The 25,155-nt window shown below is 41.6% G+C and overlaps 1 protein-coding gene across 3 annotated transcripts in view; it reads right to left on the bottom strand.

Annotated features, from left to right (window-relative positions):
* Positions 1-25,155, bottom strand: part of Aftph (aftiphilin) — a 67,445-nt gene that overhangs the window by 8,572 nt on the left and 33,718 nt on the right. For 2 of the 3 annotated variants that reach the window (XM_004660082.2, XM_045137530.1), the window contains exons 5-9: positions 24,944-25,000; positions 18,610-18,726; positions 9,526-9,586; positions 7,997-8,080; positions 3,767-3,890 (exon numbers count right to left, since the gene is read on the bottom strand). In XM_004660082.2, coding sequence (XP_004660139.2) covers positions 3,767-3,890; positions 7,997-8,080; positions 9,526-9,586; positions 18,610-18,726; positions 24,944-25,000 — 443 coding nt within the window. The remainder of the gene's footprint in view (positions 1-3,766; positions 3,891-7,996; positions 8,081-9,525; positions 9,587-18,609; positions 18,727-24,943; positions 25,001-25,155) is intronic. The other variant, XM_004660083.2, reaches the window with a different exon arrangement.

Genomic DNA, 25,155 nt, shown 5'->3' with positions numbered 1-25,155 from the left:
GGCCCTGGTGCGCCCACCACCTCCCCCCCTTCTCTTTCCTTGCAGATCATCCTCTCTTTCTTTTTCCTTGCAGATCAATCAATCAATAAAAACAAAAAAAAAAAAAACAGGTAACATTTTTTTTTTCTTTCGTTTTTCGAGGTAGGGTCTTTCTTTAGCCCAGGTTGTCCTGGAATTCACTATGTCATCTCAGGATGGCCTCGAACTCATGGAGCTCCTCCTACCTTGCCCCCCCCTTACAAGATTACATTTTGCAATCTGTGAACTGGAAGACCGCATACATATTTTCTTATATATCCAAAGGCTTAGGAGTATGGGATGTTGTTTGTTCCTTGTCAAACTTTCTCCACCTCAATTACTGTTTTGCTTTTTCTCTCTACGTAGCCCAGGCCGGTCTCAACTTACCAGCTTCCGTGTACTGTTAAGAGCCAGGAAGATTCTGATAAACTTTGTTTTCTGTCTTTTATTCAAAACAAAAAATGAAACCTAAAGACCAGAACACTGAATGCCATCAGATATTACACTTAGCACTTGCCTATCTCCTTCACCGAGGGCTGGGACGCGCCTTGGTGACAGAATGCGGGGGATGGGATGCGTGAGGCCTTTGGTTTAATCCCCAGTTCTGCAAAGCAAAGCAAAGCAGCCCTCTCCCCCACGCAAAAGCCTCAAGCACACATGGGGGTCACTTGATAGTGTACCACCTGTACGTATTTGTTCTCACCATTTTCAAACAACATGCAAAGATGGTAAGTAGTTTTTAATATTTTGTTGGGCTGAGAGTTTAGCCCAATGGCAGAGTGCTTGCCTAGCATGCCGAAGCCCCGGGCCTGACCTCCGGTACTTGGGGGGACGTTGGATAACTGCCAGAAGAAAAGCTCATGGCACTGTAACCTTTCCTCCAGGACACACGCCATAGTTTCAGTTCAGAACAGAACGATGCGAGAACTCAGGCGAGCAGCGCCAGGGAAGACAGCGTCTCCAGCACAGCAAAGGCGCCACATGGCTTAGAGCTCCCCCTACCGGCCCCAACGCCAAGTCTCATCACGGGCTTCAAAGTGCTGCGGGGAGAAGGGGAGGAAGAGCAGGGCTGCCCCACAGCGTGAAGGGAAAGCCCCACAATGAAGGTATCCAGTGTTTTTTCTAGAAGGATTCTCAATTAGTTGTAGTTACAAGAACGTACATTTAACGGGCCTTTGCAGTGACAGAGTGACAGGTGGCAACAAAGATAACATAGGGCAAAGATGAGAATCTGTGGACAAAAAAGACTTTGCCTAAGCCGGGCGTGGTGGCGCACACCTTTAATCCCAGCACTCGGGAGGCAGAGGTAGGAGGATCGCCTTGAGTTAGAGGCCAGCCTGAAACTACATAGTGAATTACAGGTCAGCCTGGGCTAGAGTGAGACCCTACCTCCAAACAAAACAAAACACCAAAACTAAAGACTTGATACACATGCTATAAAATATTCTAGGGAAAAGCAGGGCGTGGTGGTGCACGCCTTTAATCCCAGCACTCGGGAGGCAGAGGTAGGAGGATCGCCATGAGTTCAAGGCCACCCTGAGATGACAGAGTTAATTCCAGGTCCGTGGGACCAGAGTGAGACCCTATCTTGAAAAACCAAAAAAAAAAATAAATAAATAAATAAAAAAATAAAAAAAAAATCTAGGGAACAGGTAAGAGTTTTAAAAGTGAGTTTTAGCAGGTTTTCAAAATTATAATATCTGTTTAACAGATATAAACACACAAAATTTAAAATCTACTGTGATCATTTTATTTAATTAGTTTATTTTAAGGCCTCTCCTCATTCTAGCCCAGGGTAACCTGAAATTCTGTAGCTCAGGCTGGCTTTGAACTCAGCAATTCTCCCACCTCACTCAGCCCTCTGAGTACTGGGGTGAAAGGGTGCACCACCATGCCCAGCTTGTGATCATTTAAACTAATTTCTGTTGTTGTTGTTTTCAAGGTAGGGTCTTGCTCTGGCCCAGGCTGACCTAGATCTCACTGTGCAGACTCAGGCTGGCCTTCAACGCACGGGGAGCCTCCTACCTGTGCATCCCGAGTGCTGGGACCAAAGGCGTGCGCACCACGCCCGGCTCAACTAAAACTTTAAAGCAAAGCACTTACTACAAGAAAAAAGGGGAAAATGAATGTCTTTTTCTATAGAACTGAAATTAAAAAAAAATAAACATGGGCTGGGTATAGTGGTGTACACCTTTAATACCAGCACGCAGCAGGCAGAGGTAAGGAGAACTGCTGTTGAGTTCAAGGCCAGCCTGCGACAAAAGAGTGAGTTACAGGTCAGCATGGGCTAGAATGAGATCCTACTTTGAAAAAAACCCTAAAAAAGAAAAATAAATAACACCAGTGAATTATGGATTTGGGAAGTAGAGCTGAAATTCCAACACACCAGTGTTCACTCTTGCCCTCAGTGACTCACCTATCAGGAAATGGCTTATTCTTATGGCTAACATGACAAAGCAATGAATTTTTTCTGATGCTTAGCCATATCAAACTAAAGGTTTCCCAATTCCTAAATGCGGTCCAAGTGACATTCTCTGTTTGGTTCTAACTTGAGACAATAGCTACTTCTCTCTCTCTTTCTAGCTTTATTTTATTTGAAAGAAAGTAGCAGATATGAGAGCAGGGGTGGGGAAGAGTATGGGCACGCCACTGCCAATGGACCACAGACACATGTGCCACCTTGTACTTGTACCTCTGGCTTACGTGGCTACTGGGGAATTAAACCTTTTTATTTTTTTGAGGTAGGGTCTCACTCTAGCCCAGGCTGACCTGGAATTCACTATGTAGTTTCAGGGTGGCCACAAACTCACGGTGATCCTGCTACCTCTGCCTCCCCAGTGCTGGGATTAAAGGCGTGCACCACCACGCCTGGCTTGAACCTGGGTTCTTATGCTTCACAGCCAAGTGCCTTAACCACTAAGCCATTTCTCTAGCCCAACTATTTTTCTAAAGGCCTTGTCTCTGGAGAGGTTTTGGTACCAAAAAGTCTGATAAAGAAATACTTGATGTTTCAAATTAAGGTAAACATCAATAAAAATTCTGAAAATTAAATGCAGTTTTTTCATTATTTTATTTATTTATTTGAGAGAGGAAGAATGGGTATGCCAGGACCCTCAGCCACTGCAAAATGACATGTGCACCACCTTGTGCATCAGCTTACGTGGGTCCAAACTGAACCTGGTCCTCCGGCTTTGCTGGCAAGCGCCGCCTTCCTGCTAAGCCGTATCTCAAGCCTAAGTGCCTTATCCTTTACTCTGCTTCTGCTTCACTGAAAATATTAACTTAGGTGACACTAGGAATATGGAACTAGTTCCCGAATCGTTCCCCTCAGCAGTTATGAGGGAAAGGGGCGTCTCTTCATGGCATCACGACCGCAACACTTCATCAGAACTATTTTCTATGGAGGAGGAGGGAGGAAAGAAAACCACATCTTAATCCATCCTTTCTCACAAATCTTTTCTAATAAAGTTTACTATTAACACAATTTGAGGCTGGGTGTGACAGTTTACACCTTTAGTCCCAGCAATGGGGAGGGTGAGGTAGGAGGATCACTGTAAGTTCCAGGTCAGCTTGCAAAGACCAAATATAAATTTGAAACTCCCTCTGGATTTAAGCATCTATTAGATTTTGTAAGCACAGAGCCAATCTCATAGAGTGTACTGAAATGCTGCCAGCTCACATGCTGTCTGGCCTCTGGGCTGCCTCCACTCAGAAGGCGGGGGAGGCACAAGTCGCAGGCGGCGCTCACCTGGTGGACGTGCTCGTCTTCTCCACTGTGGACATGAGTTTTGTGAACGCGTCGGTCACTCTGAGGCTTGGCGTGGAGATTTCCAGCTTAGCGGTTGTCAATTCATACAACTCTGGGTCCACACCTTATAGTATAGAATGACAGTCAGTGACAGCAAGCTGTGTAGGCTCCGCAATTCAGCCACAATCCAAGATGCAACAGCAATGTTCTGTAAACATCTGAGTCTTTACAAGCATCACTCATTTTTTTAGATCACCCCAAATTGCATTTATTTTTTAAATTAAATGCTGGTATTTGGAGTAGCTACAAAATAGGAAAATAAAAATTTCACTTTGTACTAAGTAAACTTTAAAGTTATATAGTAAATACCTCCCCAAATACTTTTAAAAAAGATCCTGCCACTCGCTCAATTTTGGTTTCATTTGTTGTGTTATCAGTATTTATTTTTGATTTTTCAAGGTAGGGTCACATTCTAGTCCAGGCTGACCTGGAACTCACTCTGCAGTCCCAGGGTGGCTTTGAACTCACGGTGATCCTTCTACCTCTCCCTCCTGAGTGCTGGGACTAACGGCATGCACTACCACGCCCGGCACCAGCATTTTATAAATGGGACGTGTATGACTTGTTCTTATGTATTTTTGAGACAGGAACTTAATTAACTCAGTGTTCTTTTCCTGTCTCAGCTTCTTGAATGCTGGGATAACAGAGGTAAGTCACAGTCTCCAATTTTAAATTAGCCAATTGATTAAGCCTCATTTTGAACCTTCCTCTCTCTTTACCTCCAGTATTTTCTTCTATACCAAAGACTTGGAAGTTAATGTAAGTAATATGGTGAGTGATGTGAACAGCACAAATGTACTCTGATGATCTACGGACGTGAACTAGTCACTCAAAGCTTCACACCACTGCTAAGCACATGTCACATTCTTTCTTCAAGTAAGCGGTGGGAGGGTAAAAAATTTTCAGAAAAAAGTAAGAACACTACCTTTGGACAAAATGGAAATGCTTTATCTTCAGGATTAATTATATTTCTAGTCTCATATCTAAATCTGTTTCAAATAGAAGACTAAAGAGTGACTAAAAAGGAAGCTAACCTAGAGGCTTAGATGCACCACTTACATTTAAAAAATTCTTCCTGCTCTATCTTGCTACAATAGAAATTCATAATTTTTGTATTTGCCATGGAATATAGACTTTTATTTAATAGTGAGGACTAAAATGCTAAAAAACTAATTATTTTAAACTCTGGCTAAATTTTGGCTAATGAAGCTACCCAGAGATGAAAAAAGAATTTTAATCCTATGTTCTTCTTAGTACCACCAAATTGCTTGAGCAAAAACTTCAGTAGTTTCGCAGTACAAGAGAAGAATAGACCAAAAGCCAAAATCTTGCCCAATACTGCCAAAAAGAAAAGATCAATTTTTACTTTTCATTTTTTCTTTTGAGTCACAGTCTCACTGTAACTGCTGAGGTTGGCCTTGAACTCCTGTGTTCATGTAATCTGCCTGCCTCAGCTGGGTCTACCTATAGGTGTCCATGGTCTCCTGTGTTCATGTAATCCGCCTGCCTCAGCTAGGTCTACCTACAGGTGTCCATGGTGGTACCTGGCTCAGTTTTACTTTCTAAGAAAAGTTTACATGATTTTACAAAATTATAATAAATGCATATACTCATATGAACAAGTTCCCTCCTATTAGGCTATTTCAAGGTTGGAAAAAGAATCAGGAGATGGCTTCTATTAACCAACTCCATAAATAACCAACAAATCTGCATAGATCTCAGATGTTTATAGAAAGTGACAAGCAAAAGCAGCTTCTGCAGTTACCAAGTCCGACAGGGAGGAAGGCTATAGAAGATGTGTGGTAACTTTCTCAGGTTCTTAAGATGTCACTAATGCCAATATAATGTTAATTAATTAACTTTCAAAATATACTTAAAAGATTTTTTTCTATAAATAGATGGGTCACAGTTAACAATGTACAAAACCGTAGATACCTATCTAGGAACCAAATGAACTCCAACCACTTCCCTCTCCATTGTTACAGATTAGGGTACAGGTAACTACAATATTCAAGGTGAAATCCAATGTACAATGCAGAATAAATGACTGCATTCTGATTGGCAACAGGTAAATGCCAGTTGAATTTTAACTGGGTTAATAAAATATTGGCCACTTAGCTCTGAGATTAAAGTGAAGTAGCAGTCGCAACACTAACAACATACTGCCTCCTCTCTATCCCCCTCCAAGCCCCTTGATCAAAACACAACTCCAAAATCTTTACCTATGGTTCAACTTTTCAAAACAAGGTAATGATCTACAATACTCATTGGAGAGTCATTTATAATGGAATTTTTTTAACAGAACCTTAATGAAGCATAATTAATTAAAACTAGCCAACCAAGTTCTATGCCAACCTCTTAAAAATCACACACAAAGTAATTAACTGAAAGCTGAGACAAAATGACTTTCCCAGAAACAAGTCAGAAAAAGTGAACAAGTGGTGAAATGGAATAGTAAGGAAGGGTGTTGGTATTTGGAGCTTTAAAAAACCCGATAGCAATCAAAAAGCCAAAGCAATTTTATTATAATCAAATTTATACAGCAGCAAAAGTATATTAAGGAAAATGCTCAACAGAAATATCTTAGGGCTCCAAGGTACCGAGGGCTGCGCTGGACCACGGGCTGCTGTCCAGGACAACCTTGTGCCTCTGGGACCTTGGCTCTTCTTGCATCTCTGTGCACTGGGTCTGTTATCAAGATATTTCTGCATTTCTTTAGATGGCCACGTTATTTGTGCTCCTATCAGTGATTTTCAAATGAATTTAAAATGAGAGGAAAATTTAAATCTAAACCACTTTCAGACATCCAAAAGGAAAAGGGACCTCATTTTAAATGTAAGCATTTGTGACACAAGGATGCTGTGAGCAAAGTGAAAACGGGAGCTCGGTGATTAACTCTTGGCAATATAGTAATAAGGAAGTTGTAAGGTTTTGGCTGCTCCTTCCCCACACCAATTGGCATAAAATCTCAGACAACTCTAGCTCACCCAGGTTATTCCATAGATAGATACAATTAGAAGAAATTTAAATATAAAATATCATCTAGAAGTTTTTTTTCATACGCTTGCAGAAATCTTGAAAACAGCAAAAATGAAAGCTAGGGGATTAGATTTGAGAAATCCGTTATATACCCTGCAGACTTGGGAACGCCCACAGCAGGAGCAGACATCCCCAGCTACATCTAGGAGGAAGCATCATGGGTCACAGGCTTGCCCTGAGCTGGCTAAGTCAGTTTCCAGATACCATCATGGCTCCTAAACTGCTGGAAGCGGGGGGCTTGAGTGCCTGGCCACTGAGAGGGATCCTCGCTACACGTGTAGGTACGTTCCAGGGGTCAGCCTCTGCATAGCACCCCAGTGGTTGTCTGCTGACCAATGGACATGATTACCATATTAATTGGGATGGCAGGGACTCATTAAACTCTTATTAAATAAAATGTAAACATAAAATGCCATTATCTTTTCATCTTTTATTCAGTTGGAAAATGACAACGTACATTAGTCCTTCGGTCAATGAGCTGCGGGGCTGAACCTTCACAGGCACTGCCAGTAAGTTTTAACTTCTAGTTTTTAGTAAGTCACAGAAATCATTTTCTATTAACTTTTGTCAATTTTTTTAAGCTCCATGGAAACTAACAGTATGCTTTCTACATGTAATAGGTACATTAAAAATAATAATTGTTCTATGTGGGACTATATAACTATTTACAGACTTTCAACATTTTGGAACCTAAACAACCAATAAAATGGTAGAATTTGTAGAAGTTATACTATTACAGGCATTACAATGTGAAGTTATCCCTGGGTACTATAATAAAAACATTATGTCTTTAAACTAGCAGTTTTTCAAATGGCTTTGCCAAATATCATTTTAAAAATAAGCATATAACTACGTTTTCTACTTATAAGGATTGGAAAAAACACTGCCTTTAACTGTATTGTCCTAGAAGCCATGTCACCTTTGAATATTACCTTCTGAGACAGTTTAAACTATATTTCACCTAAGCTGTTTGTTATACAGTCAGATACTAGAAAATAAGATAGGTGAGAGAGAAAAGTATGAAGACAGAGAGAACGGTTTTCTTGTTTCCTTGTTTATAGGAAAGTCAGGTGCTGTGGTCGTCATGCTCTTAGTAAATCAGCCACACTGTGTGTTTAACACTCTGCTGACCTGGGATTGTGGTGCTGCTGCTAGAGCTACTGTCATCCACGGGCCCAAAGAGATCAAGGTTCAGAAGAGTGGAACCTCCACTAGCTTGAAATTCAGTGACCGTGTTGGTAGGCAGCCACACAGAAGGTAAGCCAAGGGAGGAGGGGTTACGTGTAAAAAGGGGTGAGACACACACTTGAACATGCAGGTTATAATTAGTAGTCATTGCACATTTTAAAAATCAACATGAAAACAATGTACAGTATCAGCTTTTCATTACTAAGGACATTTCTAAAGTAACAGTTTAACTCAATGTACATTTTCTCATGTACAATGTAAAGAATGTAACACTTTGTTAGGTTTTAGTTGGACGTTCAATTCTTTCATTCCAAACTGAGAGCCATTTTTAGAAAGACCAAGAAAAGGCACACCGCCGTTAAAGGGAAACAATACTTTGATCTTAACCCAACATTAAATTCACTTCATGCCCCAAGCAATCTTTCATGTTAGTAATGCTGTTTCCTAATTAATGGTTCTTTAGGTGACAAAGTTGTCAGTTTCAGGACACGCATCAACACATGAACTCAGTTTAAAAGAACATGGGAAAGAATGTGGCAACGGCCCTACCCTGATGCGCAAGCTGTACTGTTCCCCTTTAACGCTGCAACAGTGATTGGAGATAGTACACAGTTTTAGAGAAGTTGTTAATAAAAAGCAGGATGATTTGACTGAGGACACCAGACGACAGCAGAAGGTTCATCCAGGCTTTCCTTCAGCACTGTTACTCAACGGGGTGGTCTCCAGGCGGCCAGGCCCAGCCGTGTGGCAGAGCTGAGGAGTGTACTTTGGGCGATAGTAACTGCCACCGAGGTGACGGTGGCAGCGCTGGCGCACAGCCTCAGAAGCCAGACCGCCCAGAGCCAGCGGAGACCCGGGCTGACGGCGCTGGAGACACGCACCGTGCGTCCTTCGAGACCCCACATTACCAGCGTAAGGTACTCCATTTTCAAATTGTTCTAAGCAAAGCCAGCGACCTCTGTGACTGCTAGCACGTAAGGTAAGCTCTGAAAAGTGATCAGGGCAGTCATTGCGTTTTCACTGGCACGTAAGTGCTCTACAAATGCTACGACGTCTGAGGAGCACCTGGAGTCGAGCACTAGGAACCTGTGAGCCTTTCTGCCTAAGAACCTGTGCTTTGAAGCGGCCTCGAGCCACAAGATTTATACGCAGGAAAGTCTCATCAAGTGAGACGGTAAAAATGGAAATACACTGACCCTAGCTAAACTGTCATTTACGTCACGTTAATTTTGACTGGAAGAACTGAAACTTTTCCTTGTTATTGCCCCAACATTTCGATATCAATACTGTGAGTAACTACAGAGCTGGGTGTCCCAAGCAGTTCCTATTCAGAAAGAAAGCCTGGATTTCCACAGGTAAGAGTAAGAAGTTATGTTCAAAGAAGAAAGGAAATCAGCAGAGAGAGGCTTGTCTGAACTTTGTGGCTTTCCTAGCTCTAGCTCTGGTGCTAGAGGCTCTACGGAGAGACGTACCATCTAAGGGGTTAGTAAGGCCACTGCTACTCCAGTCAAACTGCACGGGTGGGAGAGACTCCTAGAGTTGAAACCAAAACATCAAAATTAATCAGTGCAGGTTGTAGCAATGTAAAGAATCCTTAAAAGCAAACAAACAAACGAAAGGTTACCATAGCAGGACCAGTAGGCAACAAAGCACCTATATCGAGGTAACTTAACAATTCTGGAAGGTTACTTGCAAATATCAACACAAATTGAAATTTCAAACTTCATAAATAGCACAGCTTAATGACATTACAAATCTGCATCTGAGAAATGGAATAATCTTTATATTTTCAAACAAATTTATGGACTGATTCTATTTCAATTTAGATTCAAATTATGATTTAAACTGCTAGCTTTATTATAGGAAAGATATTTAAAATACTGTTTTTTGTATTACAGTGACTGAATTTATTTTAAATAACTAGTCATTTAACATTTTTTAAACAGATAAAATACAATGCAACAGAGAAGGTACCATACTGAAAATGAAATCTGAGTTGTTAAAGATAGAGTAATTACTAGCTAACTAGTTGCATATTTTTTGGTCTTCTGACAATAAAAGAAGGTTCAAAGTCAAAGGTCTCTAGTTCTGTATGTTTCCAGATTTCAAGAGAAATTATGAGCCAATATTGCACCTACTCTTTTAAGGTGCTGCTTTGAACCACGCTGCTCAGGCTCGCAGGACACCTGTGGTCCTTCCCCTCCACTGAGCAGCTACGGGGTGGAAGTATGTCGGTGTGTGCCCGCGTGTCTGGCCAGATAGTTATCAACTTCTCTGACTTGGACATAACTTGGACTCTGATACCAGACGCTCTGCTTTGCTTTGAAACACAGTCTCGCCCTATTTCCATGCGGCCCGGGCGCACGGTGCGGCCCGGGCTGATGTCTGAACTTGCACTCTGCCTGCCTCGTTGCTCCAAGCGCAGACATGGCATATTTACTGCAAATAATGTGCTAAGATAATCCTCAGAGCTGATTAGACTATTCTAGGTTTTTAAATTTCTTAATTGCCAAACAAAGATAAAACAAACAATGGTAAATATGGAATGGAAGGTATTTAAATTTTTTTTCATTTTGAAATTGACCATTTTACTTTAAGAATAGGTTTTTTTCTTTTTTTTTATTGACAGCATCCATAATTATAGACAATAAACACCTCCCCCACTCCCACATTCTCCTTCGCAACTCCTCTTGGTTTTATGGAGAGAAAAAAAAATTTTTTTCTTTCTCTTTTGCTGGCATTGTTGATAACACTTAGGGAAATAACTGTTTTGTCTTGTTTTCTGGGATTAAAGAAGTACATCACAATGTCTGGCCTAAAAAAAAAAAAGGAACTTTTTTTTTCCAGAGGAAGAGTCTCACTCTAGCCCAAGCTGATCTAGAACTCATTTTGTAGTTCCAGGCTGGCCTTGAACTCACAGCGGTTCTCCCTACCTCTGCCTCCCTAGTGCTGGGATTACAGGCATGCACCACCATGCCCAGCCATTATCAGATTTTAAATATTAATATGTTGTTGCCATTTAATTTAATTTGTTTTTGGTTTTTTGAGGTAGGATCTCACTTTAGCTCAGGGTGACCTAGAACTCACTCTGTAGTCTCAGGGTGGCCTTGAACTCATGGCGATCCTCCTACCTCTGCCTCCCAACTGCTGGGATAAAAGGTGCTCACACAACCATGTCCAACCCACCATTTAAAAAAAATTCTTTAGGCCAGGCATGGTGGCGCACGCCTTTAATCCTAGCACTCGGGAGGCAGAGGTAGGAGGATCACCGTGAGTTCAAGGCCACCCTGAGACTACAGAGTTAATTCCAGGTCAGCCTGGACCAGAGTGAGACCCTACCTCGAAAAACCAAAAAAAACAAAAAAAAAAAAAAATCTTTTAATGTTTATTTATCTATATGAAAGAAGGGGAAGGAGGCAGATAGAAACAGAAAGAATGGGCACATCAGAGTCTCTAGCCACTGCAAACAAAATCCAGATGCATGCACCACCACGTGCATCTGTCTTACATGGGTCCTGGGGAATCGAACTTGAGTCCTTTGCCTTTGCAAGCTAGCACCTTAATCGCTAAGCCATCTTTCCAGCCCCCATCTTTTTTATTTTTAATTAACTGTGCTTTACTATAAAGTGGGTCCTATTAAAACACTTTTCTTCTGAGTAAAGGAACATGAATTGGCTGTTTGGGCGTATCTAATTCCATATTATATTTGATATAATTTGACATATATATATATATAATAAGGACACCAATGATCTGCAAACTAATACAAATATTTAACCTTTAAAAGTCACATCCAACCTAGAGGTTGAACAGGGAGGAACAGACCACGTACAATGCGGACGTCAGGGTTCCAGGATGAAAGGCTGCAGAGGAGCGGATCTGCTGCAGAGGTCTGCGCTCAGTGTCAGCACCAGGGTCGGCTGCGTGTCCACCACTGAGCAGCTCTCCAACCCCTAAGGCGGCTCTTTGTGGTGCTGGGAGAGCTCTGCGTGCTGACCGTGGTGGTGGCTACCTGAATCAACCCATGCAATACAGCTATGCAGAACTATGTCCACATGTGGTACCCACATCATATTCCTGACCTTTCCATTGCTCTACAATTGTGTAAAGATGTAACCATGGGGGGTACAAGGACATCCCTGTACTGCCTTTTTAGTAGAACTATTTCAAACAAGTTATGAAATAACTACGAGAAAACCTGGTTTATAACCTACTTAAAGATTAATGAGCACTTTGGTGTACCCTCCACAGATTCATGTGTTGAATACTTCATCCCCAGTTGTTTGGAAAGTTTGTGGAAGGTTCCCCCCCCCCCCTCCGGAATAAGGTCTTGCTCTAGCTCAGGCTGACCTGGAATTCACTATGTAGTCTCAGGTTGGCCTCTCAAACTCACAACGATCCTCCTATCTCTACTTTCCGACTGCTGGGATTAAAGGTGTGTGCCAGCACGCTCAGCTAGGCTGTAGAATTTTTCAGAGGTGGAGCTCTGCTGAAGAAATGTGACACTGGGTGTTCCGGCCCACCCTGCTTGGTGTTCTCTCTCCCTCTTTCCTTCCTTCCTGCCCATGCATACCTTCTCCACCATGGTGGGCTCTGTTCTCTGGAACCGTGCGCTGAATGAAATACACTCTCTGCTTCTGGTAGGGCACTCTATCCCAGCGACAAGAAAGCGACTGACATAGAAACATGACCGTGTGGTTCTTAAGTCATCTTTTCAGGAGAGGGTTTCCACATAGGGTCTCATTCTAGCTCAGGCTGGCCTTGATCTTCCTACCTCAGCATCTCAAGTGCTGGGATTGAAAGTGTGTACTACCACGCCTGGGCTAAGGTCCTTTGCAACTGGTTTGCAGAAGGAATGAAGAAAGATTTGGAACTCTGAGCTAGATAAGCCTTACAATGCTGTAAACAGAGCTTTATGGGCCCTTTTGGTAGGAGTTTGAGAAATAAAGTCACGAGAAATGTAGACTGACAGCTTGGTTCATGAGGTTTCAAAGAAGGACTCTACTGGGAACTGGGCTAGAGGCAGCTCATGTGATAGATATCCTGGCAAAGAAACTGACCGAATTTACTTGTGTCCTGATTTGAGCAATGCTGAATTTAAGAATAATGGAGTAGGGCTGGAGAGATAGATGGCTCAGTGATTAAGGCACTTGCCTGCAAAGCCTAACGATCCAGGCTCAAGTCCCCAGTACCCACATAAAGCCAGATGCACAAGGTGGCACATGTATCTGGAATTCATCTGCAGTGGCTAGAAGACCTGGTGTGCCCATATTCTCATTCTATGTCTCTACTTGAAAATAAATAAATTAATTAAAAAAAATGGCTGGACGTGGTGGCACACATCTTTAAGTACTCAGGAGGCCAAGGTGAGTATGAGGCCAGTCTAAGAATACATAGTGAATTTTAGGCCAGCCTGGGCTAGAGCAAGACCTTTCCTCAAAAAGCCAAAATAAATAAATGAGTAAATAAGTAAGTACATAAATAAATGTAATGAAGCAATGTGTTGGCAGAGGAAATTTCAAGGCAGAATAAAGGAATCTGTGGCATGATGCCTCTTATCTGCCTTCATTCAGATCTATAATTAAAGAAAGCAGAAAGATAGGAAAAAAATCACAGTTGGCACAGAAAGAAATGTAAGCACATTTCAAGTCCTGGCACAAAACCTATAGTTGTTTCAGGGATAACTGTTGAAGAGATTACCACCATTAATGATAAGCCAACTACTACGCACTGGGACAATGGGAATGGTGGTGATGGCAAGATCCAACCTTCGGAAGGCTCCAGCTAGTAAGAATGGGAATTCATTTGAAAAGAAAGAGCCTGAGGGAAGAATGCTGAAGGAGTTCACAGTTCCCAAAGGTCAGCATACAGCTACCACAGCTGTGTGCCACAGGCACCAGGCTTTCGCCCTATCTGACACAGATCTTGGCGGTGTTGCCCACACGGTACTGGTTTTGGAAGAATGAAAGATACAAGAGGAAGGGGGTCATGGAATGCTGCGCCAGGACTCTAGGGAGGGTTGGAGTCCCTGCACACAGGCCCTGAGAGGCCAATGTATGAAGTTGGGAAGGTAAACCCGAAATTGAAAAAGGGAACCTAGAATGTTAAGAGATCACAAGACTATAAGGCATCTGCCAAGAGAAACTGCAGGGTCACAGAGGAACCACCCACCCAAGAAGAGGCACAGGCAGCACAGCTGAGGGAAGCTGCTCAAGCCTTCTGGAGCCCCGAGGACTGCATCCCGGTCTCAGGAACCAGACGTGGAGCGGCAGACTTTGGGGCCTGCCTGTGAGCTTTCAGTCTTGCTTAGCGTCATCTTCCCTTGCTGGACTCCTCTTCCCTTTTGGAATGGGATGCTTATCTGCGCCACCACATGTGAGAAGTGTGTAAACTATGCTTTGATCTGACAGGGCTCACAGTTAAGGGGCTGCTTTGACAGCTTGGCTGGCTTGCTAAAAACTATGGGGACTTTTAAAGCTGGACTGCAGACAATTTAAATCACTAGATGCCTGTGAGTCTGTGGGTACCAGAGGCAGGATGTCGTTGCTTGACTGTAAAATGTTCCTCAGAGACTCGTGTGTTTAATCCCCCGCGGGCAGTGCTGTCTGGGAGGTTACAGCGCCTGTGAGAGGTAGAGGACTGCTGGGGGAAGTGTGTGCCAGGGACAGCCTTGAGCTGTTACAGCCTGACCGGCACCTACCTGCTAGCCTCTTTCTACTGCCTCCCTGATGATGGATCTGCACTGTAGCAGATCCAACTTGTTCCATTTTTGGATAAATGAGACCTTTAAGGATGGACAAAACCCAGTAACAAAATTTCTAGCTAAACAGAACAAGCTCTTTGATTAACATGTTCTATGTAATGCTGTCAAGTAGCTGGGTGCTTATAAGTATTTCAATGGATTGGTGGAATTTTTGCTTCTCAACTCCATGGCATTTTGAGGACATAACTGAAGTTATGAAAATGAGGTGCTGACATGAATCAACATCTAGCAGAAACAGGAAACATGAAGAGCAGAATACCTAAGCCATAAAGCTAAGTATCATGACATTCATAAGTAAGATAATGAAGACAGAAAATACTGGAATGAAGTCTTTGAAACAGCTTTAAGCAGTGTACAATAAGTGATTACTACTGAGACAAAATTCAGTAAATAAATACGGGCATAACAAAATAACAGAAACATGGAGACTGAAGAGGAAATCTAGATTACAGTCCTGTTCTACTGATGCATAACTTTGGGTAAAATACTTGCTTTCCCAAATACTTACTTACTTACTTTCTTTCTTTCCTTTCCTTTTCTTTCCTTCCTTCCTCCCTCCTTTCCTTTCATTTCCTTCCTCTTCCTTTCCTTCCCTTTCTTCCCTCCCTTCTTTCTTTCCTCCTCCCTCCCTCTCTCTCTCTCTCTCTCTCTCTCTTTCTTTCTTTCTTTTTTTCTTCGAGGTAGGGTTTCACTTTAGCCCAGGCTGACCGGGAATTCACTATGTAGTCTCAGGCTGGGCTTGAACTCACAGTGAGCCTCCTACCTCTGCCTCCCGAGTGCTGGGAGTAAAGGTGTGCCCCACCACGCCCGGCCCAAATACGTTTTCCTTATTGAAGTCAGGATGCATGATACTGATTGTTCTTCTAGCTTTGGCACTTGGATCCACACCAAAACAGCTACATCAAACAGCTAAAGAAAGGAAGTTGCCAGTTGGCTGGCTGCTAGTCAGAGATGACTACTGCAATGAATGAAAAGTAAGTGGACCTACCAGGAAGGGAGTAAGTTATGGTGCCATGAGAATGTGACTCTGGAATTCAGTAGATGACAGCAACAAACACAGCCCAAGAGGAATCATTACTATTTATTATACTCGACCTCTGTCCAGGCTCAAGAAAGGTGGTTCCTGTTTTGTTTTGGCCTTGATCTCTTAGTCCCCTCAAGTGCTGGGATTGCAGGTGTGTTCCCCTACAAGTTAGTGAACCTTTAAGTTCCCACAAGAGGTGTCCCCGTCACAGGACTGACACCAGCAGCGGCAGGGACCCGAGCTTCACGTTACGTACAGTACAGCGGGTGGAGCGAGCAGATCCACACGCATGCAGGTGTCGTGGGAATTACACACCTGCGACATCTGAAAGTCACCATTCAAGGAGCCAAAACAGAAACATACAGGAAATGGGTGCTTACAGTTTTGGGGGAAAAAAGATGAGTCATCAAACAGGTTTTTCCTAAAACATTTGTTAGGTTCCAGTTTTATAGGCTATGGTCCTTTCACCTGAAAATACAACCACTGGGAAGATGTGACAGTATCATTGTATGGCAAGAAAAAGAAAACAAAGCCAGCCGTGGAGGTGCACACCTTTAATCCCAGCACTCAGAGGCAGAGGCAGGAGGATGCTGTGAATTCAAGTTGAGAGTGAGTTCCAGGTCAACCTGGGCCAGAGTGAGACCCTACTTTGAAAAAAGTAAAAAAGAAAGAAAGGAAGGCTAGTGCTAAGAAATATCACTTTTATATAATTTTTTTTTGTTATTTTTTGTTTTTTCAAGGTAAGGTCTTGCTCTAGTCTAGGCTGACCTGCAATTTACTATGCAGCCTCAGGCTGGCCTCGAACTCACAGTGATCTTCCTACCTCTACCTCCCGGGTGCTGGGATTAAAGGCGTGCGCCACAACGCCTGGCTAAGAAAATCCTTACAATACATTTTAGATGTTTATTTTAACCTGAGCCAGAGGTGTGCAGCCAAGCAATGATTTTATAATTCAGTGATGGAAGTGAGGAATTTCAGCACAAAATTCTAAATTAACATAGAAGTCTTTCATTTGGTTACCTGTAATAGCTTTTAGTTATATCCAAATTAAATTATGTAAGGAAGACAACAAGCTATAAGGTTCTGACTAAAATTAAATACACAAAGTCAAAACAACTAGGGGAAAAATGACAGGCAACACTAACTTCAATTAAATTAACAATAATTTATGGGGTTGGTCACGGATGGAGTAGAAAGAACGGAAGGAGGAGCCGGGCGTGGTGGTGCACGCCTTTAATCCCAGCACTCGGGAGGCAGAGGTAGGAGGATCACCGTGAGTTCCAGGCCACCCTGAGACTACATAGTGAAATCCAGGTCAGCCTGAGCTAGAGTGAGACCCTACCTTGAAAAACCAAAAACAAACAAAAGAAAGGAAAGAGGCAAGCAAACTAGTAATAAGTGTCTTACTAAGAAAGCTCTATTTTCAGTAAAATGTACCAAGTAGTTACTGTGCCAATCCCTAATATTAGAGGAATAATAATGGATGAATGAGTAAGAATGGATCAGGATGGAAGCAAAAACCATGCTGTGGAAAAAAGAATTCTCTATCTATACAGAGAGCTGTGGGAACTGTCGGCCAGCCAGAGTGCAGTGTGAGGGCAATCAAAGGAAGGTGACTGAAGACAGACCCTGCCCATGAGACGCACCACCCGACCACGAACAAAGAAAGGCTCAGTCGTCTATTAATTCTGGGCTAGTAATAATCTGGCTTTGAGGTGAAGTTTACATGATGCCTAAGAACAAGCCACAGTGGCTCACAGTAACTAAGAGATGCTTCTTGAAATACACCTGACAGGGATGGACCTATGTTTTATTTATCAATTTCTGAAGCTTGTTGTTCAGAACATGATTCCTACAAAAGTTATGACACCCTGTTCCTGTGGCCCCTGCAAAAATGGAGCCTGTGGTCAGATAATTCTGAAAAACTAATTCAAACTGAACAGATGATTCACTGCAGGGCTCTTCAGTTAGGGTGCTGAGTACAGAAACTCTCCACAGATGGTTATAGGTTATGGTTCTTTCCAAATTTCCTTTATGTTCCAACGCTGCTTTAGTGGACCACTGCTATGGAACACATATTTGTGATGTTTTGTGAAGGTTAATAAGTGATGAGAATGGGAAGAACAAGTGTTAGAAATGATAATGTTCCTTTAAAGATACTTCTATAGAAGACAAAAATCAACACAAAACAAAACCACTTAAAAATATGTTTTAAAACAATTTAACCAGCATTGAAATCAGTTTCTTGTTTGATAAGGGAAGAGTAAACAAGGCAAAATGGCCTATTTTCCCCAGATAAACACACTGGACTGAAAAAAAAAATGTGTTTAATTGTGCCCAAAAGATAGGTCAGCTTTTATTGCTTTCTAAAATTGCACAGGATTTCAGGAAAAACATATTGTAACAGTTTCAAAGAGATGGTATTCATACAGTATTTCCCATTTTTGTAAAATCCAGCACTTACTAGATTTGTATTAGTGATTATGATCATCTAATGTTCAGAGCAAGGGACTCTTCATCTTGTCTGTACACAGACTGAAGCTTGGACTGGCTTAAAAACTTACCCATCATCACCTTGTTCTCAAATTTCATCTTTCGGTTTTTGAAAATTACACATAATTTGTTCACTATATCTCAAGGGATGCTAGTTAACAATCAAAACTATGTCCATCATCAAATCAAAATTTACAAACACAAAGCTAACTGATGCATTAAGGAAAACAGACCAGAATGTACAAACACTTATATACACATGAATTTCTGTTGTACCTGGAACTGATCAGATGTGTTTATCTCTGGTGTCATGGTGGTTGTCTGACCAATGGAAGCAATTTTTTCTGCAGCAGATAGTGGTTTCAATGGTTCCTTGGTGGGCTCTAGCATACCCTGTAAAAGATACATTAGTCATTAAGTGGAAGGAAAGGAATCAATGTGTAAACTTTGTAAGAACAGAAATCTAGGAACCTCAGAACAAAAGAAAATATTTCAGAATCACAAGTTTTTGAAGCCAAACCTTGTATTCTAAAATATTTTATTTTATTTGTATTTATTTATTTGAGAGTGTCAGATAGAGAAAGAGGGAGGGAAAGAGGGAGGGAGAGAAGGAGAGAGTGAGAGAGAGAATGGGCGTGCCAGGGCCTCCAGCCACTGCAAATAAAACTCCAGATGCATGCGCCCCCTTGTGCATCTGGATAACGTGGGTCCTGGGGAGCTGAGCCTTGAACCGGGGTCCTTAGGCTTCACAGGCAAGCACTTAACCACTAAGCCATCTCTCCAGCCCCAAGCCTTGCATCTTAAGAGGATGTCTGTTACGCTGTCACGACAGTGCCTGCAGAAGAGGGCAGCTGTCCTATGTAGCAGAAGCTCAGGCGCTGACTCGCCACGTGCTCTCATGACGTCTACGGGTGAATTCATACTGAAGTGGTGTCTTATTACGTCAGAGGTCCTTGGTCTTGCAAAGTAGAGAGGCAGCCATTTCAGAGAAGAGAACATCTGTCATGCTCCACTGGATCAGTTACAAATCGAGCACAAGTTTGGAGTAAGAGAGGAAACCATTACATGGGTATAACAATGCAGAAGAAAAGCAATGGTCGCTTTGTACTAAAACTACCAAGGTCTGGAGCGGTGGCTCAGCAGTAAAAGGCGCTTGCTTGCAAAGCTTGACTAATGGCTTGGGATTGATTCCCCAGTGTCTGCATACAGCCAGGTGCACAGAGAGGCACCTGTGTCTGGAGTCTTTTACAGCGGCAGGAGGCCCTGGTGTGTCCACACTCACTGTGTCTCACCATTTATGTTATGCAGATTCTCAAGCATACCCTTGTGCAGAGAAAATACACTTGGGAATTACTAGTATCAACCGAATCTACTTTGAACTAGGATTTAAAGCATCAGTTCTCAGATTGTGGTTCAGCTGATGTGCTGTGGCTGACATGGCATGAAGCTCCTGTAAGTGAGACCCCTAGTTTCTACTAAGATCAAAACTTTGGGACACCAGCCATGTCTGGACTGCTATTCCTTGAGGGGAAAAAAAAGTCCAACCAACCAACAAATTAACAAGAAATGTTTCAGAATGTATCTATCTGGAACAGAAAAGCATACAGGAATATCAAGTATAAGATAAAGAAGGGAGCAGAAACTGGTAGGAAAGTTCAGGCACAGAAAATTCCACAAAACTGTTCCAACTCAGTGACAATAATCAGCGCTTATTCATGGATAAAGTTTGTAGATTACTTCCAATCCTTTCACCTCCACCTCTCAAGCACTGGGATTACAGGCGCATGCCACAACATGAAGCTTTGTTTCATTTCTTTAAAAAAAAATGCTTTTGGGCTGGAGAGATGGCTTAGCGGTTAAGCGCTTGCCTATGAAGCCTAAGGACCCCGGTTCGAGGCTCGGTTCCCCAGGTCCCACGTTAGCCAGATGTACAAGGGGGCGCACGCGTCTGGAGTTCGTTTGCAGAGGCTGGAAGCCCTGGTGCACCCATTCTCTCTCCCTCTATCTGTCTTTCTCTCTGTGTCTGTCACTCTCAAATAAATAAATAAAATAAAAAAATTTAAAAAAAAACATTAAAAAAAATGCTTTTATTTCCAAGAAAGAGAGATGGACAGACACCAAAAGAAAGAGCATGGGCGTAACAGGGTCTTTTGCCACTGCAAACAAACTCCAGACATAGGCACCACTTTGTGCATCCATCTGGCTTTACACTGGGTGCTAACCCAGGTTGGCAGACTGCAAACCAGTGCTTTTAACCACCAAGCTATCTTACCAACCCCTTCATTCTTAAATATAGTACCTCAATTTTATATATATATGGCATGGTATTTTTAGTTCAATGGACAGGACATTTTTATTTATCAGTAATTCAGTAACACTTCAAACCCTACAAACATTAAAACTTTAAAATGTGATTGAGACTAGAATGAAACTATCTCAGTTTTCCTGGCTTCTCTGAAAAAGAAATAACACACTTAAATATTTTTATTTATTTTATTTGCGAGCAAAGAAAGAGTAAGAGAGAGAGGATGGGCATGTCAGGGCCTCTTGCTACTGCAAACAAACTCCAGATATACGTGCCACTTTGTGCATTTGGCTTTATGTAGGCACTGGGGAATCAAACCCAGGCTATTAGGCTTTATAAACAAGCACTTTAACTGTTGAACCATTTTCCACCCCAAAATAACACATTTAAAACATAATGAAAACTCTAAGGATAAACTGAGCAATCCTGGCTCATTTTCACTTACTATAATCTCATATTTCCAAAACCTTAAACAAACAAACAAATGAATTTTTTATTTATTTGAGAGAGAGGGAGTGGGAAGAACATGAACGAATGAATCAATAAATGGATAAACATGCCAAGTGCTCCACAGCCTCCAGCCACTGCAAACCAACTCCAGATGCATGTACCACTTTGAGCATCTGACTTTATGTGGGTACTGGGCCTTTAAGCCCAGATTACTTCTTTTTGAAAAATTAGTTATTTATTTATTGGGGGGCCACACACCTGCATTGACAGCCTTGGTAAACATGCTCCTTTAACCACGGAGCCATTTCCCTAGCTCCATAAATATTTGCGTGTAGCTTCAATATTACATTATTTGAAATTAATAACTGGGTTAAAATATGTCTAAGGCTTAAGACACTTCAGCTTCTCTTAAGTTTAGAAATGAAAATCCTGAAGTAGTAATTAAAAAACAAATCTTCCAACTAAAAAGTGCAGACCTTAGAAGTTAACACCAATTCTTTTGAAACTATTCAGTAATACAGGAAAGGAAAACTATCAAGCTCTTTTTAAAATTTTCTTAAAACTTTAATTTATTTGTAAGCAGAAACAGAAAGAGAATGGGCACACCAGGGCTCTGAGCTGCTGCAACCAAACTCTAGATGCATGTGTCTCTGTGCACCGGGTGTTATGTAGGTACTGGGAATTGAACCCAGGTTCTTAGGCTCTGTAGGCAAACATTTTATCCACTAAGCCATATCCCCAGCGCTTAGGCTCTTTTTATGAAGCCAGTATTAACCCATATGAAAGACAAAGACAACAAAAACAAGTTACAGACAAATCTTCTTCATGAACATAGATGCAAAAATTCTCAACAAAACATCAGCAAACCAAATACAGGAACACATCAAGATCATTCACTCTGATCAAGTTGTGTTTATTCCAGAGTTGCAAGCATTGATTGCACAACATTGGCTAACTGATAAATGTAATACACCATTACAAATGGAATCAAGTACAGAAATCACATGCTCATCTTAATAAATGTAGAGAAGGCTTTTAACAAAATTCAGTATTCCTTCATGATAAAGTCCTGAAGAAACTGGGAACACACGGAAAATATCATAACACAATCAAAGTTACACATGACAACTCTGTAGCCAACTGTTATACTAAATGGGGAAAATCTCTTTAAGCATTTCCATCAAAATTAAGAACAAGATAAGGATGTCCACTTTCTCCACTCTCACTCAATTCAAAATACTACTAGGGGGCTGGAGAGATGGCTTAGCAGGACTCAGGTTCGATTCCCCAGGACCCATGTAAGCCATCTGCACAAGGTGGTTTACATGTCTGGAGCTCATCTGCAGTGGCTAGAGGCCCTGGCACACCCAGTCTCTCTTTCTCTGCGTCTTCTCACTCTCTCAAATAAAAAGGAAGTAGTGGTGGTGCTCCAAGAGTACTAAGCAAGATGAGTAAACAAAGAAGTCAAGGTATCCTTATTTGCAGATATGATTTAATACATAAAAGACCTTACAGGCTTTACCAGAAAACTCTGAGGGCTGATAAATACTTTCAACAAAGTGGCAGGATACAAATTAACATAGAAGAATCAGTAGCCCTCTTATATACCAATAACATGCTCAGGATAAGTCAGGAAAATGACTCCATTCACAACTGTCACACATGTATCTTGGGACAAATCTAATTAAGGAAGTGAAAGACCTATACAATGAAAACTTCAGAGCACTCAAGAGAGAAATTGAAGATGACACTAGGCAATGGAAAGACCTCCCATGCTCATGGATTATAACAATCAGCCTTTCAATATGGCTATTTTACCAAAAAAGTCTACACATTCAGTGCGAGATCCATTAAAACTGCAATGCCATTCTTCACAGAACTGAAAAAAAATTAGCCAGGTGTGATAATACACAATCCCAGCACTTGGGAGAAGAGTTAAGAGGATTGCTCTGAGTCTGAGGCCAGCCTGAGACTACATACTAAGTGCCAGGTTTGCCTGGGCTAGAGAGAAACGCTACCTCAAAACAGACAAACAAACAAAACCCCAAATCAATGTTAAATTCACTTGGAAAAACTCCTGTAGCTAAAGTAATCCTGGGGCAGGAGGGGTGGTGGTGGTACATGTATAATCATACCTAGTTTAGTAACAAAAACATCACGGTACTAGCACAAAAACAGAAACTTAGATCAATGGAACAGAACAGATGATACAGGTGTAAATTCATGCAGCTAAAGCCATTAAATTTTTTAATAAAAATGCCAAAAATATTCACTAGACAGTTTCTTTAACAAATAGTGCTGGGGAAACTGGGTTATGTACATGTAGAAGAATGAATCTAGACCTTTATCTCTCACTTTGCACAAGAATTAACTTCAAATGGATCAAAGAACTTAAGACCCAAAACACTAAAAGTGCTAGAGGAAAATGAAGCCAAACACTTTAAAACACAGGCACAGGTAAAGACTTTCTAAATTAGGAAAGAAGGCCAACTACTGACAAATGGGACCTTAAGAAATGAAATTTCTGCACATCAAAGGAAACTGTTGAGTGAAGGGACATTCTACAGAATAGGGAAAAATCTTTTACTAGTTATTTATCTGTTAGATGATAATACCTACAATATACAGAAACTTCGAAAAGAAAAAAAAAACTCTGCACATCAAGAAAACAAACCACCCAATTTTTAAAAAATGGGTTGTGGAACCAAGCAGAAAGTTCTCAAAAGAAGAAATAGCCAATATACATTTTTAAAGTGTGCAACTTCCTTAGCCACCAGGGAAATGCAAATTAAAACTATTTTGAGATTCCATCATACTCTGGTCAGAATGACTACCATCAAAGAAACAAATGACAAGAAATGCTGGTAAGGACGCAGGCAAAGAGGAGCCCTTATTCACTGTTGGTACAAGTGTAAGAGAAGTCACTGTGAAGGTTTCTCATAAAACTACCCATTACCCACTACCAGCTATGCCGCTTCTGGGGATACACTCAAAGCACTCTGTCTCCTACCATGGACACATCCATGTTCACTGCTGTTCTACTCCCAACAGTCAGGAAACAGGATCAGCACAGATGTCCATCAAGTGATAGAAAGTGAAAATGTGCTTCATATACATAATGGAATTTTACTCATCTGAAAACACAAATTAAATTATGAACCTTGCAGGAAAATGGGGAACTGGAAAATATCATCCCAACTGAGGTAACCCAGGCTCCAGAAAGACCAACACTGCATATTCTCTTTCATATGTGGACCCTACCTTTGTACACATATATACACCACATATATACACATGGAAAAATATCATCTTTCAAAGGTACATTTTACAAAGTGTTAAGCACTAATATTATTGTGATCATAACAATTTTCAACCTAAAACAACCCAGGATCAATAATAGAATACAGACAAATATCCTGCTGTAAAGACATAAAGGGATTTATATATGCCTTTAAGACTGTAACACTAATCTTTCAATTATCATTATTATTATTACTGGTTTTTCCAGGTAGGGTCTCACTCTAGCCCAGGCTGACCTGGAATTCCCTCTGAAGTCCCAGGCTGGCCACCTGGGCTCGAACTCATACTGATCTGCCTAACTGCCTCCCGTGTGCTGGGCCAGAGGGTGTGGCAGCACACTGGACTCTGCTCTGCATTTTCGACAGTCTCACTCTGTAGCCCAGCTAGTCTTGAAGTCATAGCAATCCTCCTGCCTGAGTCTCCCAAGTACTGCTATGACAGGTGTTGCAATACCACACCCAGCTTCCAAATTAAATTACACTTTTCTAAGAGCGAGATACATGTGCAGAATAAACACAGCAATGACAAATATATGCGAAAATACCGTGTACTTACCAGTCCTGCTGCGTACATGGGCACTATAACTGGCTGCTTCTTATTGCCCGTGAACAGCTATACACATGTAATACAGAGAAAGAACATGCGTTCAGAAAATGATCTGTTTTAGTGTGAAATTGTTTCTGAAATGTTTGCAATGCTTCTTTACACTGTGAATAAACTAACTTTGCTATGGATGGATAAATATATACATATATATATATGTATGT

The sequence above is a fragment of the Jaculus jaculus genome, chromosome 18, assembly GCF_020740685.1.
Source record: "Jaculus jaculus isolate mJacJac1 chromosome 18, mJacJac1.mat.Y.cur, whole genome shotgun sequence".
NCBI lineage: Eukaryota > Metazoa > Chordata > Mammalia > Rodentia > Dipodidae > Jaculus > Jaculus jaculus.
The sequence above is the reverse complement of the archived record's forward strand: the minus strand, read 5'-3'. Positions and strand labels throughout refer to the sequence as shown.